The 14,127-nt window shown below is 44.7% G+C and overlaps 1 protein-coding gene across 1 annotated transcript in view; it reads right to left on the minus strand.

Annotated features, from left to right (window-relative positions):
- Positions 1 to 14,127, minus strand: part of LOC106569756 (insulin receptor) — a 222,522-nt gene that overhangs the window by 56,552 nt on the left and 151,843 nt on the right. The window contains exons 3-4 of the mRNA XM_045694442.2: positions 1,948 to 2,078; positions 23 to 216 (exon numbers count right to left, since the gene is read on the minus strand). Of these exons, the coding sequence (XP_045550398.1) occupies positions 23 to 216; positions 1,948 to 2,078 (325 nt within the window). The remainder of the gene's footprint in view (positions 1 to 22; positions 217 to 1,947; positions 2,079 to 14,127) is intronic.

The following is a 14,127-nucleotide window of genomic DNA, read 5'->3' on the forward strand; positions in this document are numbered from 1 at the left end:
TAGTACTGTATTATAGACTTACGTGGTAGAGTTTACAGTAGTATACCCGGAGGGGCACTCTGGTATACAGGCTCCATTGTGGATGACAAACTGGTGGCAGTCGCTGTTCTTGCTCTGCTTACACTTGTTGTGGAGGTCCTGGCAAAAGGAGAAAGGGACGCAGCGCCAGCCCCTATAAGTGTAGTATCCCTGGGGACAGCGGTCCACACAGGCCTCCTGGTAGTAAGGAATATGGATGAGTTAGATTAATCAATTAGTCAATTACATCCGTATCGATTAAAGCATCTGTATCGATTAGAACATTTGAGAATGTAAAATAAAAAAAAGTAGGTGATATTTGTAATAGCAGATATGACATAAGAGTTTAAATAAACAAGACTTGTTTAAATAAACAAGGCCAATACTCCATCCCACCTAAGCAGGCTGAAATAGCAGGCAGTCTTTTCAAACAGCTCTTACGCTAAAAGGCATTATCACATTCACAATTTCAAAGTATTATTCCAACCTCATAGTGTGGATATATACACTGACCAAAAGTATGTGGACATCTGCTCGTCGAACGCCTCATTCCAAAATCATGGGCATTAATATGGAGTGGAGACTGCTATAACAGCCTCCACTCTTCTGGGAAAGCTTTCCACTAGATGTTGGAACATTGCTGCAGGGACTTGCTTCCATTCAGCCACAAGAGCGTTAGTGAGGTCAGGCAGTGATGTTGGGTGATTAGGCCTGGCTCGCAGCCGGCGTTCCAATTAATCCCAAAGGTGTTCGATGGTGTTGAGGTCAGGACTCTGTGCAGGCCAGTCAAGTTCTTCCACAACGATCTCAACAAACCATTTCTGTATGGACCTCGCTTTGTATACAGGGGCATTGTCATGCTGAAACAGGAAAGGGCCTTCCCCAAACTGTTGCCACACAGTTGGAAGCACAGAATAGTCTAGAATGTCACTGTATGCTGTAGCATTAAGAGTTCCCTTCACTGGAACTAAGGGGCCTGAACCATGAAAAACAGCCCCAGATCATTATTAATCCTCCCCTAAACGTTACTGTTGGCACTATGCATTTGGGCAGGTAGCGTTTTCCTGGCATCCGTCAAACCCAGATTTGTCCATCGGACTGCCAGATGGTGAAGCGTGATTCATCACTCCAGAGAACGTGTTTCCACTGTTTCCACTGCGCCAATGGCGGCGAGCTTTACGCCGACGCTTGGCATTGCACATGGTGATCTTAGGCTTGTGTGCGGCTGCTCGGCCATGGAAACCCATTTCATGAAGCTCCCGACGAACAGTTCTTGTGCTGACGTTGCTTCCAGAGGCAGTTTGGAACTCGGTAGTGAGTGTTGCAACCGAGGACAGGCGATTTAACGCGCTACACGCTTCAGCACTCGGCGATCCCGTTCTGTGAGCTTGTTGCGGCCTACCACTTTGCGGCTGAGCCGTTGTTGCTCCTAGACGTTTCCACTTGACAATAACAGCCCTTTCAGTTGACCGGGGAAGCTCTAGCAGAGCAAAAATTTGACGAACTGACTTTTTGGAATGGGGGTATCCTATGACAGTGCCACATTGAGAGTCACTGAGCTCTTCAGTAAGGCCATTCTACTGCCAATGTTTGTCTATGGAGATTGCATGGCTACGTAGTCATTTCTTTTTTTACATCTGTCAGCAACAGGTGTGGTTGAAATAGCCAGATCCAGTTATTTGAAGGTGTGTCCACCTACTGCTGGCCATGTAGTGTATAGAAAACACAGAAACATCACGTTTTTGACTGCTCTGGACCTTTAAATAATGAATCATCTCTAACATCTAGAATCAGAAACACAAAAGTCACAAGGAATTTCTCTTGGCGTTGTATATAGAAGCATCTACATCAGCTCCCTCCACCCCAAAAAAACACAAACAATCAACTAATGTGATTGTGAAAGGTGTGTTGAAGTCATCCCAAATTTACCTGGTGCTGGAGGTTCTTGCAGGCAACACAGCTGCTGCTGTTGCGGGGCTCAGAGCAGCCTCCCAGACACTGTTCATGGCAACATTGGTTGTCTCTGGTACAGGCCCGGTGCTTACAGCTGGTGGGACACACTGTGGGAGGGGGAGGGTTTAGTAATAGGATATTTGGTAATTGTAATAGTATTTGGTATATGTGTTTGAACCAGGTCAGTCAGTATTTGGTATGTGCTTGACCCAGGTCAGTATGTATTTGGTATGCGCTTGACCCAGGTCAGTATGTATTTGGTATGCGCTTGACCCAGGTCAGTAAGTATTTGGTATGCGTTTGACCCAGGTCAGTAAGTATTTGGTATGCGTTTGACCCAGGTCAGTAAGTATTTGGTATGCGTTTGACCCAGGTCAGTAAGTATTTGGTATGCATTTGACCCAGGTCAGTAAGTATTTGGTATGCGTTTGACCCAGGTCAGTAAGTATTTGGTATGCGTTTGGCCCAGGTCAGTAAGCATTTGGTATGCGTTTGACCCAGGTCAGTAAGCATTTGGTATGCGTTTGACCCAGGTCAGTAAGCATTTGGTATGCGTTTGACCCAGGTCAGTAAGCATTTGGTATGTGTTTGACCCAGGTCAGTAAGTATTTGGAATGTGTTTGACCCAGGTTTGCTCTGAAATCACTAAATGTTACTTTCTAACGAGGTGACCCAGGCCACACACACACACCAGTGTTTCCCCTATATTCATTTAGCAGTGGCAGGTCGCCAGTGCTAAATCATTGCCAACACTCCAAAAAATCTGATAAAAGAAAATATGAAGACTAGATATACATTTTAAATAAAATCATCTTTGTGAACTAACAATCACAAAAATAAAAACTAGGCAGTCAGGGAGAATCTGAAATTCCAAAAATGTCATGGCATGGGAATATAATTTTGTTATAATGTTTGAGTCACTCAGATAGCATAAGAACACGGCAAAAGCCATGGTAAAATGTGTAGAATTGCAGAAAATTAGCTGGATTTTCCACCGCTGCTGAAAAAAATCCCAGGGGAAACACTGCACACACACACACTTCATCTACTGCCAAGCTGGTAAGAATACACTGTGCAAGAGCGCTCACACACACAGTGTTGTGTGTGTGTTGTCACGATACCAGAACTTTGACTTGGATACCGATAACAGGTTGAGTATCACGCTACCCGATATCAAAACAATACCACAGCAGACAAAGAAGGCGTATTAGCCAAAGGCACAGAACGGCCCTTAATCCAGACAGTGTCAACACCTTTTGTTTACCAAGAATGTGACGAATACAATTTGATTTGATAAACACAGCTACTGCTCTGCTCAATCCTTTCAGTTCAACAGTATAAAATTATATATGTTTTTTTTTACGTCAACTTTTTCAGACAGCCATGAATACATTAATGAATCAATTATACAATCACACAATCAAATTAGGCTATGTTTTTTTACCCATCTAACTACATAACATAATGGTAATAATTTATTTGAATGGTAAATGTCTCATCTATTGATTAACTGAGTAAACCAAGATGTAGTCTAGACCTATTCACAATACAGGCTAACGTACATTCAATAGGAGTGTGTGTATGCATTGAGTTATTGAGCTTGTTTTGGCTGATTTCATGGAGCTGCAGATTAAAAACAATCCGTTTCCCTTCCATTTGGGACTTATTTTACTGTACTGATCAACATTTGCATAGAAGTAGCTTATTTTATAAAAGTGCACGCTGTCTCTTTAACCAGTAATGATGTCATTCACAAGGCAAGAAGGGGGCGGCCCCTGGGAGCCCTATTCACACACACAGTCAGTTCACTGGAGGCAACAGATAGTCTTTAGGAGAGACGTGCAAGAGAGACCGACTAAGTGAATGAATAAACCTGGATAATGAATTTGTTAGCTTCAGCTAGCAAGGAATGTTAGCCTACAAAGCTGGAAGCTATCGGTATCTTCTTGCATTGTAAGGTGTTCTAGCCTGTATGGACATTGTTTTGCGAACAGTAATTAAGAGTTTCAACATTTCTACATGCCATGTTGCATTATTCAAGTGTGTTAACTTCAGTGCAGGCTAAGTGGAGAGCTAACATGATGCAGCCCAGACTCCCAGTGCAAGCTCGGTGGAGCAGGCTCGGTGGAGCAGGCTCGGTGGCTCAGTGGAGCAGGCTCAGTGGAGCAGGCTCAGTGGAGCAGGCACGGTGCGCTCAAGCTTTAAGGGGGACATCGGCTGGGCTGATAGAGACTTGTTCCTTGAGACACATTTGACAGAAGTACCGGAAGTAACAACAATTCTAATACCTAATATATTTGACATGTTCTAGTATTGAAAAAGTACCTACATTTCGGTATACCGTGCAACACTAACACATACACATGGTAACGTTCATTGCCATTGCTGAGTTTCAAAGCCAGTAGGTACTGGCAGTGTGTGTGTGTCAGCGGGAGAGAGGTAAACACCTTGCTGACTGCCTGTCCTGCAGGATTAAATCATCTCAGGTAGCTCCGGAGCCAGATTAGATTAGGATTGGTCAACAGCCTAACGAGGGGCTCAGGCCACAGGTCAGATCACATGAACTGAAAGGGTGTTTTTGTGAGTGTGTGCTACATTAACAACTGACTGAACAAGCAACCGCAAACACACAAAAATATATCATCGCAGGTCAACAACTTTTACAATGTAGAGCAAAACAACACCACAGAAAAGGTGCTCTGACTGACACCGCATTATACTGACTGACTGACACCGCATTATACTGACACCGCATTATACTGACTGACTGACTGACACCGCATTATACTGACTGACTGACACCGCATTATACTGACTGACTGACTGACTGACACCGCATTATACTGACTGACTGACTGACTGACACCGCATTATACTGACTGACACCGCATTATACTGACTGACACCGCATTATACTGACTGACTGACTGACACCGCATTATACTGACTGACTGACTGACACCGCATTATACTGACTGACACCGCATTATACTGACTGACACCGCATTATACTGACTGACACCGCATTATACTGACTGACTGACTGACACCGCATTATACTGACTGACTGACTGACACCACATTATACTGACTGACTGACTGACACCGCATTATACTGACTGACTGACTGACACCGCATTATACTGACTGACTGACTGACACCGCATTATACTGACTGACTGACTCTCTCTCTGCTGGGATTCATTAGAGTCACAGCAGTCATGTGACATGGGGTCAGCCCTCTACGAGCGCAACATGGACCCCTGTCCTTCCTTCCTGACTGAGTGTGTGTAACGGGGTGGTACAAGGGGCTAATTAGAGATCATTTAACAGTATCAAATGAGGGGATTAGATACAATGTTTCTGAATGAGTAGCTAACATTGATGAAATCCTCATGACAGTATTTTCTCTGAATATTGGGTGTTGAATACTCTCTGCCTGTCTCCCTTTTCCCCCCTTCGGTCTCTCTCAGCCGCACTATACACACTCCCTCCCCCATCCCTAAACACACACAAAGTCACTCGCATTGCCTGCAGCCCTTCACACACACACACACCGCACAGATTCCTGATCCAGTGCTAACTCCATTCCATCGCACAGCGGCAGCTGCAGATCCACCCTCAGCTTTAACCAATGTGTTGCCTGGTAGGGGGAGCTGGTCTCTCTTTAACCAATGTGTTGCCTGGTAGGGGGAGTTGGCCTCTCTCTCTTTAACCAATGTGTTGCCTGGTAGGGGGAGCTGGCCTCTCTTTAACCAATGTGTTGCCTGGTAGGGGGAGTTGGCCTCTCTCTCTTTAACCAATGTGTTGCTTGGTAGGGGGAGTTGGCCTCTCTCTCTTTAACCAATGTGTTGCCTGGTGGGGGGAGCTGGCCTTGCTTTAACCAATGTGTTGCCTGGTAGGGGAAGCTGGCCTCTCTTTAACCAATGTGTTGCCTGGTAGGGGAAGTTGGCCTCTCTCTCTTTAACCAATGTGTTGCCTGGTAGGGGGAGTTGGCCTCTCTCTCTTTAACCAATGTGTTGCTTGGTAGGGGGAGTTGGCCTCTCTTTAACCAATGTGTTGCCTGGTAGGGGGAGCTGGCCTCTCTTTAACCAATGTGTTGCCTGGTAGGGGGAGCTGGCCTCTCTTTAACCAATGTGTTGCCTGGTAGGGGGAGCTGGCCTCTCTTTAACCAATGTGTTGCCTGGTAGGGGGAGCTGGCCTCTCTTTAACCAATGTGTTGCCTGGTAGGGGGAGCTGGCCTCTCTTTAACCAATGTGTTGCCTGGTAGGGGAAGCTGGCCTCTCTTTAACCAATGTGTTGCCTGGTAGGGGGAGTTGGCCTCTCTCTCTTTAACCAATGTGTTGCCTGGTAGGGGGAGCTGGCCTCTCTTTAACCAATGTGTTGCCTGGTAGGGGGAGCTGGCCTCTCTTTAACCAATGTGTTGCCTGGTAGGGGGAGTTGGCCTCTCTCTCTTTAACCAATGTGTTGCCTGGTAGGGGAAGTTGGCCTCTCTTTAACCAATGTGTTGCCTGGTAGGGGGAGCTGGCCTCTCTTTAACCAATGTGTTGCCTGGTAGGGGGAGTTGGCCTCTCTTTAACCAATGTGTTGCCTGGTAGGGGGAGCTGGCCTCTCTTTAACCAATGTGTTGCCTGGTAGGGGGAGCTGGCCTCTCTTTAACCAATGTGTTGCCTGGTAGGGGAAGTTGGCCTCTCTTTAACCAATGTGTTGCCTGGTAGGGGGAGCTGGCCTCTCTTTAACCAATGTGTTGCCTGGTAGGGGGAGTTGGCCTCTCTTTAACCAATGTGTTGCCTGGTAGGGGGAGCTGGCCTCTCTTTAACCAATGTGTTGCCTGGTAGGGGGAGCTGGCCTCTCTCTCTTTAACCAATGTGTTGCCTGGTAGGGGGAGCTGGCCTCTCTTTAACCAATGTGTTGCCTGGTAGGGGGAGCTGGCCTCTCTTTAACCAATGTGTTGCCTGGTAGGGGAAGCTGGCCTCTCTTTAACCAATGTGTTGCCTGGTAGGGGGAGTTGGCCTCTCTTTAACCAATGTGTTGCCTGGTAGGGGGAGCTGGCCTCTCTTTAACCAATGTGTTGCCTGGTAGGGGGAGCTGGCCTCTCTTTAACCAATGTGTTGCCTGGTAAGGGGAGTTGGCCTCTCTTTAACCAATGTGTTGCCTGGTTGGGGGAGTTGGCCTCTCTCTCTTTAACCAATGTGTTGCCTGGTAGGGGGAGCTGGCCTCTCTTTAACCAATGTGTTGCCTGGTTGGGGAAGTTGGCCTCGCTTTAACCAATGTGTTGCCTGGTAGGGGGAGCTGGCCTCTCTTTAACCAATGTGTTGCCTGGTAGGGGGAGTTGGCCTCTCTCTCTTTAACCAATGTGTTGCCTGGTAGGGGGAGCTGGCCTTGCTTTAACCAATGTGTTGCCTGGTAGGGGGAGCTGGCCTCTCTTTAACCAATGTGTTGCCTGGTAGGGGAAGCTGGCCTCTCTTTAACCAATGTGTTGCCTGGTAGGGGGAGCTGGCCTCTCTTTAACCAATGTGTTGCCTGGTAGGGGGAGCTGGCCTCTCTCTCTTTAACCAATGTGTTGCCTGGTAGGGGGAGTTGGCCTCTCTCTCTTTAACCAATGTGTTGCCTGGTAGGGGGAGCTGGACTCGCTTTAACCAATGTGTTGCCTGGTAGGGGAAGTTGGCCTCTCTTTAACCAATGTGTTGCCTGGTAGGGGAAGTTGGCCTCTCTCTCTTTAACCAATGTGTTGCCTGGTAGGGGAAGTTGGCCTCTCTCTCTTTAACCAATGTGTTGCCTGGTAGGGGGGAGCTGGCCTCTCTCTAACCAATGTGTTACCTGGTAAGGGGAAGTTGGCCTCTCTCTCTTTAACCAATGTGTTGCCTGGTAGGGGGAAGTTGGCCTCGCTTTAACCAATGTGTTGCCTGGTAGGGGAAGTTGGCCTCTCTCTCCTTAACCAATGTGTTGCCTGGTAGGGGAAGTTGGCCTCTCTCTCTTTAACCAATGTGTTGCCTGGTAGGGGGGAGCTGGCCTCTCTCTAACCAATGTGTTACCTGGTAAGGGGAAGTTGGCCTCTCTCTCTTTAACCAATGTGTTGCCTGGTAGGGGGAAGTTGGCCTCGCTTTAACCAATGTGTTGCCTGGTAGGGGGAGTTGGCCTCTCTCTCTTTAACCAATGTGTTGCCTGGTAGGGGAAGTTGGCCTCTCTCTCTTTAACCAATGTGTTGCCTGGTAGGGGGAGTTGGCCTCTCTCTCTTTAACCAATGTGTTGCCTGGTAGGGGAAGTTGGCCTCGCTTTAACCAATGTGTTGCCTGGTAGGGGGAGCTGGCCTCTCTCTCGCTTTTTTTATTTTACCTTTATTTAACTATGCAAGTCAGTTAAGAACAAATTTGTTTTTAAAATGACGGTCTACCCCGGCCAAAACCTAACCCGGACGACGCTGGGCCAATCGTGCGCCGCCCTATGGGACTCCCATAGGGTCTCACAACCGGTTGTGATACAGCTGGGAATCGAACCAGGGTCTGTAGTGACGCCTCTAGCAGTGAGATGAAGTGCCACTCTTGGTAACAGCAGCAGAGACAATCTCCTCCAGGATTAAGATCCCTGCTGCAAACTGCGTTGAGATAATAACTTTATGAGCTGGGTTGTCTGTCCTAGTAGTAAATGTTTGCATGCACTCGTTAGCATTTACCTAGCATCCGCTATGAGAATTCCGGTTATCAGCAGACGGTTATCATTAGCATTATTGCTAACAGCTACACAAAGTGTGGACTAGACACGAGCGCACCGCACACAACACACACAGACACTAGGCTCGAAAAACATGACCCTTGGTCAACCTCAGTGCATCACAACATGTAAATGAAGGTTGGGTTCAGATTACCTAAACAAATTACAATGTCAACAAATCCTGCCCCATTTTACCAAGCTCCACGTGCAAAACCACCCTGCCGCCCACTTCGCTTTACGTCATTGAAAGTTGTTTCATCGCCCCCAACCAACTTGTACAAAGGATCACGTCCTTTTGAACCTGAAAAGCCCTATAAGGATTGACCATGTAATGTATGGAGCATATTACAGCAGGATGCACAGCCAAACTCTATGGTTTGCACAATATCAAATCAGTGAACTGAAAATGCAAACATTGGTATCGGCCCAAAGTCTAGTTTAACGCCGATGTTAAAAACCGATGTCAAAGCTACCGTGCATACCTATAAACCATAGGTACATGACGCAATGACGCCATGTAAAATGTTACGCTATACGTGCAACACAGCATTCCTAACCTAGCCCACAATGTCTGCTGTGTGGATCGAGCAGTCAACAAGTCGAGCAGTCATTTGAAAGAGTAAGAACATTTCAGCGAGACAACGCAAAGTCGAAATCCATTTAAGCCAAGATAATGGAATTCATTGCCCTTGACAATCAACCGTTCTCTGTCGTGGGTGATGTTGGCTTTCGCTGACTGGTCGAGCACCGGTACACACTACCAAAGTGCGCCATTTTTCAGATGTTGCCCTACCGGAGTTACACAGTAAAAGCGTCACTGCTATTAGCTTCACGAAATACATACTATGGAACGCTGTTTGGGTCTTTGCGTGTCAAAAAATATACAGTAGCGGTGTCAAAGCTATACAAAAAAGTCTGCAAACACCGGCCACGAACGGTGTGTTTACAATACTGCGTTGGTAATAAAGCATAATTTGTTTGACCGCAACTTCTGGGGTAGCTACCTTTAGCTTGGTACCTAGCTAGCACCAATATAACCAGCCTGAAAACAATGACCAGTAGAAACTTCAGTCATTTTCATTATTCTTAGCAATGACTTAGGAATTCTTGTGAGTAAGTATTAGCTAGGTTGACACTTGTTATTCGCCTATTGAAATTGAACTTCAGTTCATGAAAATAAATAGCTAGCCAGCTACTTGACCCTGTTGCCCAAAGCTAACGTTATAAGCAGCCAGCTAGCTTCATCTGGCTAGTGATGCTCGACCGGACCAGGTTATGCGTTGTGAAGCTAGCCACAATAAGGATTAGGCACAATAGTGGAATTTGCAGTTTGCCTTCAAAATAAAAGTATGTCATTGACAGGGATGCAAATGAATACAAATAGTATAATTATCCCACACTTTTATTTTGAAGGCTAACCGCAAAGTCCATTATTGTGGCTAATCCTTATTGTGTCTAGCTTCACATAGATGTGTCCAACCACCATTAATCAAATAAGAACTGTCTTATAAATTAGGGTTATTTTAGATGATGACACCCAGCTATATAGTTAGCTAGCTAACCATAGCTACTGAAACAGATTATGTTGAAACACATTATGTTTTTGGGGAAGAACAAGAAGCTAGCTAGCTTTTTTTATTTATTTTTACGAACAGCACTGTTGGTGCGCGAGACAACTTTACCAGCATCATAGCATACGTATCGATGGCTCGTTATGACATATGAAATACGAGTGAGTGTAATCAATGTGTAATAACTACGTAAAAAAAATGTATGAACGCGTTAAATTATTATGCAGTCATATTCAGCTCCTGATTGGTCAACAAGCTTATTTGACGCGTCAAATAGTGTTATTTGTATCTAGTTATTAGTATCTTTTTTGACAAGCAACGACCCAAACGGCGTTCCATAGAAATCCTGGTAGAGAATGAAACGACTGAAGAAATGAACAACGAAACAGCACAGCAAGTAAGTGAAAAAAATATGTTTTGATTATGTTTTACTGGTACTGAATACGTAAATGCCAACAAAATAACTTTTTGTCAGTGTTGTGTGTGTGTGTAACCGTTATTTAAGGTAGGCAAGTCAGTTAAGAACAAATTCTTATTTACAATGACAGCCCGGACGACGCTGGGCCAATTATGCGCCGCTCTATAGGACTCCCAATTATGGCTGAATGTGATACAGCCTGGATTCGAACCAGGGACTGTAGTGACGCCTCTTGCACTGAGATGCAATGCCTTAGACCGCTGCGTCCATGTGTATGCGTTAACTATTTACCTGTACTAGATTGCTTAAAAGGCCGCTAAAACGTTTTATATCGGTTATCGATATAGTTTATTTTGTCAAGGAAAATATCGGATATCGGTACCAGCCAAAAGGGTCATATCAGTGCATCACTAGATGCTATCATGCGGAATAGGTTGTAGTTTGTTGGTCTCCAATGCTGGTGAGTATATCACTAGCTAGACCATAGACTGCCGCTTATGTATCTGGTTATGTATATTTAGGCATGGAAACACAATAAAGTTTCAAAGGAATGCAAATAATTAGTAAGAAAACCTTTTGTCATGATTGTGATGTCACCAGAATGACTTTAGATGCAGTAGAACTTCAGCCAGCCAACGAAGATTGAGGGGACCACCGTATTTTAGCTAGCTAACATTAGCATTGCTAGCAATTTTTTTTACAAAGTTTGCAAGTAACAGTAGTCGCAACATTGCTATCTCTCTAAAGTAAATTTGATGACATCATAATATGGCAAAGTTGTTTCCTACTAATTATTTGCCTACTTTAGCAATGTCATCTTAGTTCCATGCCACTCTAAATTAGTGTAATTTAGACTAAACAGTCATATTATCCTCCCGAGGTGCAACCCGTGTCTAGGGCACAAATAAATAGTGGATGCAGCTATGGTGGTACTAGCCAACTCATGTCTGACTACAACAGTGTACTAACTAAAGGCAACAAACCAACCCAGGGCCATATCAAATCATGTCACAGTTGGTCACATATTGCACCGGCCTGAATCTAATCCAATCTGGAGGCAGTCAGTCTACATCTGTAGGGCATAGAATTTCAGATTACGTTATTACTTTATTTCTCAAACTATGTTTATAATTGAGGGATGATGACATTAGTTGAACCAGTTTTCCCCTGTTAGACAAAGTCCACAGTTGAGCGCCAGACTGATCCCCCCTAGTCATGAACGGATGCCAGGATCTACCAGAAAGAGCAAAGGTGGGTATAGTAACATGTCCGGCAATGTGTGGTTGCAATGGTTTAGCGATAATTTCATTCACTGTTCACTTGCCATTTTCACAGCTTGTCAGGCGAGACCTCAGAATAAAAAAGTGTGTCATGAGACTCAAGTACCTTTGTGACACCTGTGTTGTTACCAGAGTCTCACTTGACTCCTATGAAAAGGACATCTTGAAGCCTCTGATAGCCTCTGAGTTACTGCCCTGATGACACAGACGGCTTCATTAACAACGACAGGTAATGTGTGTTATGTGAAATATGCAAAGTTGTATAATTAAAAAAATACCCGGCTTGCTAAAACAGTAGGCTAATTCCTCAGCCAAGCAAGATACGAGTTGAGTCATTTTTGTTTTGAAGTGCATTAGCAAAAAGCTTAGTTCTTTCTTCAGAAGAAAATGCAAGTTACCACTTGGCTATGATATCACCCTGTCACAGGCCCTCCCAGTCAACACCACCTCATAAGATTGCCTGCTGCAGATATTGGAGAGATGTCCAGTTTGCAGCTGAACATGTAGCATAGAGAAGACCAGCAAGGGGGGCCTCATCAGTATCATGCTGACAGGCCCTAGCTGTGAGTATTCCTATGAATGGAACAGTCAGCCAGGGACGCAACTTTCACTGGGGACAGGACGGGGTACATGCCCCCACACATGCTGAAATTGCATATATGTGACTCACCACCTGGATTCGGTCTTATGTAGCAAAATTTGAAATTGTGTTTTTTTACATTGGATAAAAGTAGAGACTCAGAGCTACAAAATTGTATATCATACACTGCATTTGTGGAACAATGGGAAAGTAATTCTGCTTTGAAAGTTGATCAACTTGTAAACTCGCTTTTGGGAAAATGGCACACTTGATGATTTGTTTACCTAGGGATAACATGAAAACAGCCTAACCAGTTCTGCTGGCAACAATTTCATTACGCATTTTTTGCTGACGTTTACCGACACCGGCCATATTCAACAATGCCACGGTGCTGGAAGCTAACCAACCAGGTTCAATGTTAGCTAGCTAACATTGGGCTCTAACTAGAAAAGCAAATGGCTCTGGGATACAAATAATAACACCAGCTAGAGAGCCAGCGAGCTAACGTTAGCTATCTAGCCAACAGTGCACTTTAGCTTAAGACATGTTGCTAGCTAGCCAGGTAAACAATGGACCTAGCTAGGTAAACAATGTTTAGAGTCACACACGTCACGTAACGTTAGCTAACGAGCCAGCCAGCTAACATTAGCTAGTTAAACAACAATGAACACAGTGCCAAATCATGTCATTACTACGCTGCATGAATACGACTCTGAGATACGAATTATAACGTCAGCTAGGGAGCCAGCCAGCTAACGCTAGCTAGCTAGCTAGCTAGCTAGTTAACAGTACACTTTAGCTTGAAATGAAACCACTTTCTGTCAAGATTAGAAACGTGTAATATCTGAAAATGTAGCTAGCTAATGCTAGATTATTTTACCTGTATACATCATCATGCATGATGGACGCGTCTCCCTCTCAGGAATGCCATACCACGGTTGCCCTTAGTTTGAAGATGTAATCCGGAGACAGGTGTTTTCTCCATCTCATTAGCCATCATACTCTTAATTCCACTGATTTCAAAACTTAGTCCTCCAGATAGTGGAGACCAACACTTATGCAGCTCCACTACACAATACATAAAAAAAAGCCGCATTCGACAAGATTACCAACACAGACTGACGAGCTCAAATAAACAGAAGCCTATATGGCAGACCAATCTGAACTCATCTCTCGGCATGTGCAGCCCACTTATTACCTCAGTCAATCATGGCTAGTGGGAAGGTTGTTCTGTGGCTTAACCAACAAAGCTCGTAATTTTACAATTTTATTCGTATTTAAAGATGGCATTCAAGTTTGTTATTAAGGGACATGAAAGTACACATGTTCAAGAAGGCATTTCTGCCCAAAAAACGTTTTTTTTTTTTTTAAATAAAAAATAAATAAAAAAATACGTTTAAATGGCTCTCCTGTGAAGTCTTGACTTGCGAAATACGCCTAGTTTCCTCAAATCGGGTCACATCTGTCCCCCCAGTTTTATCATTGGAATGTGATACAAAACAAGGCATCGGTGTGCTTTAGGACCATGCGGACGCCTCCGAACAGTCGGGTAGGCTGTTGAGTGTTTATCCAAGTGGATATAATAATGCTTGTTTT

Source organism: Salmo salar, chromosome 14 (genome assembly GCF_965601325.2).
Source record: "Salmo salar chromosome 14, fSalSal1, whole genome shotgun sequence".
NCBI classification, from domain to species: Eukaryota; Metazoa; Chordata; class Actinopteri; order Salmoniformes; family Salmonidae; genus Salmo; species Salmo salar.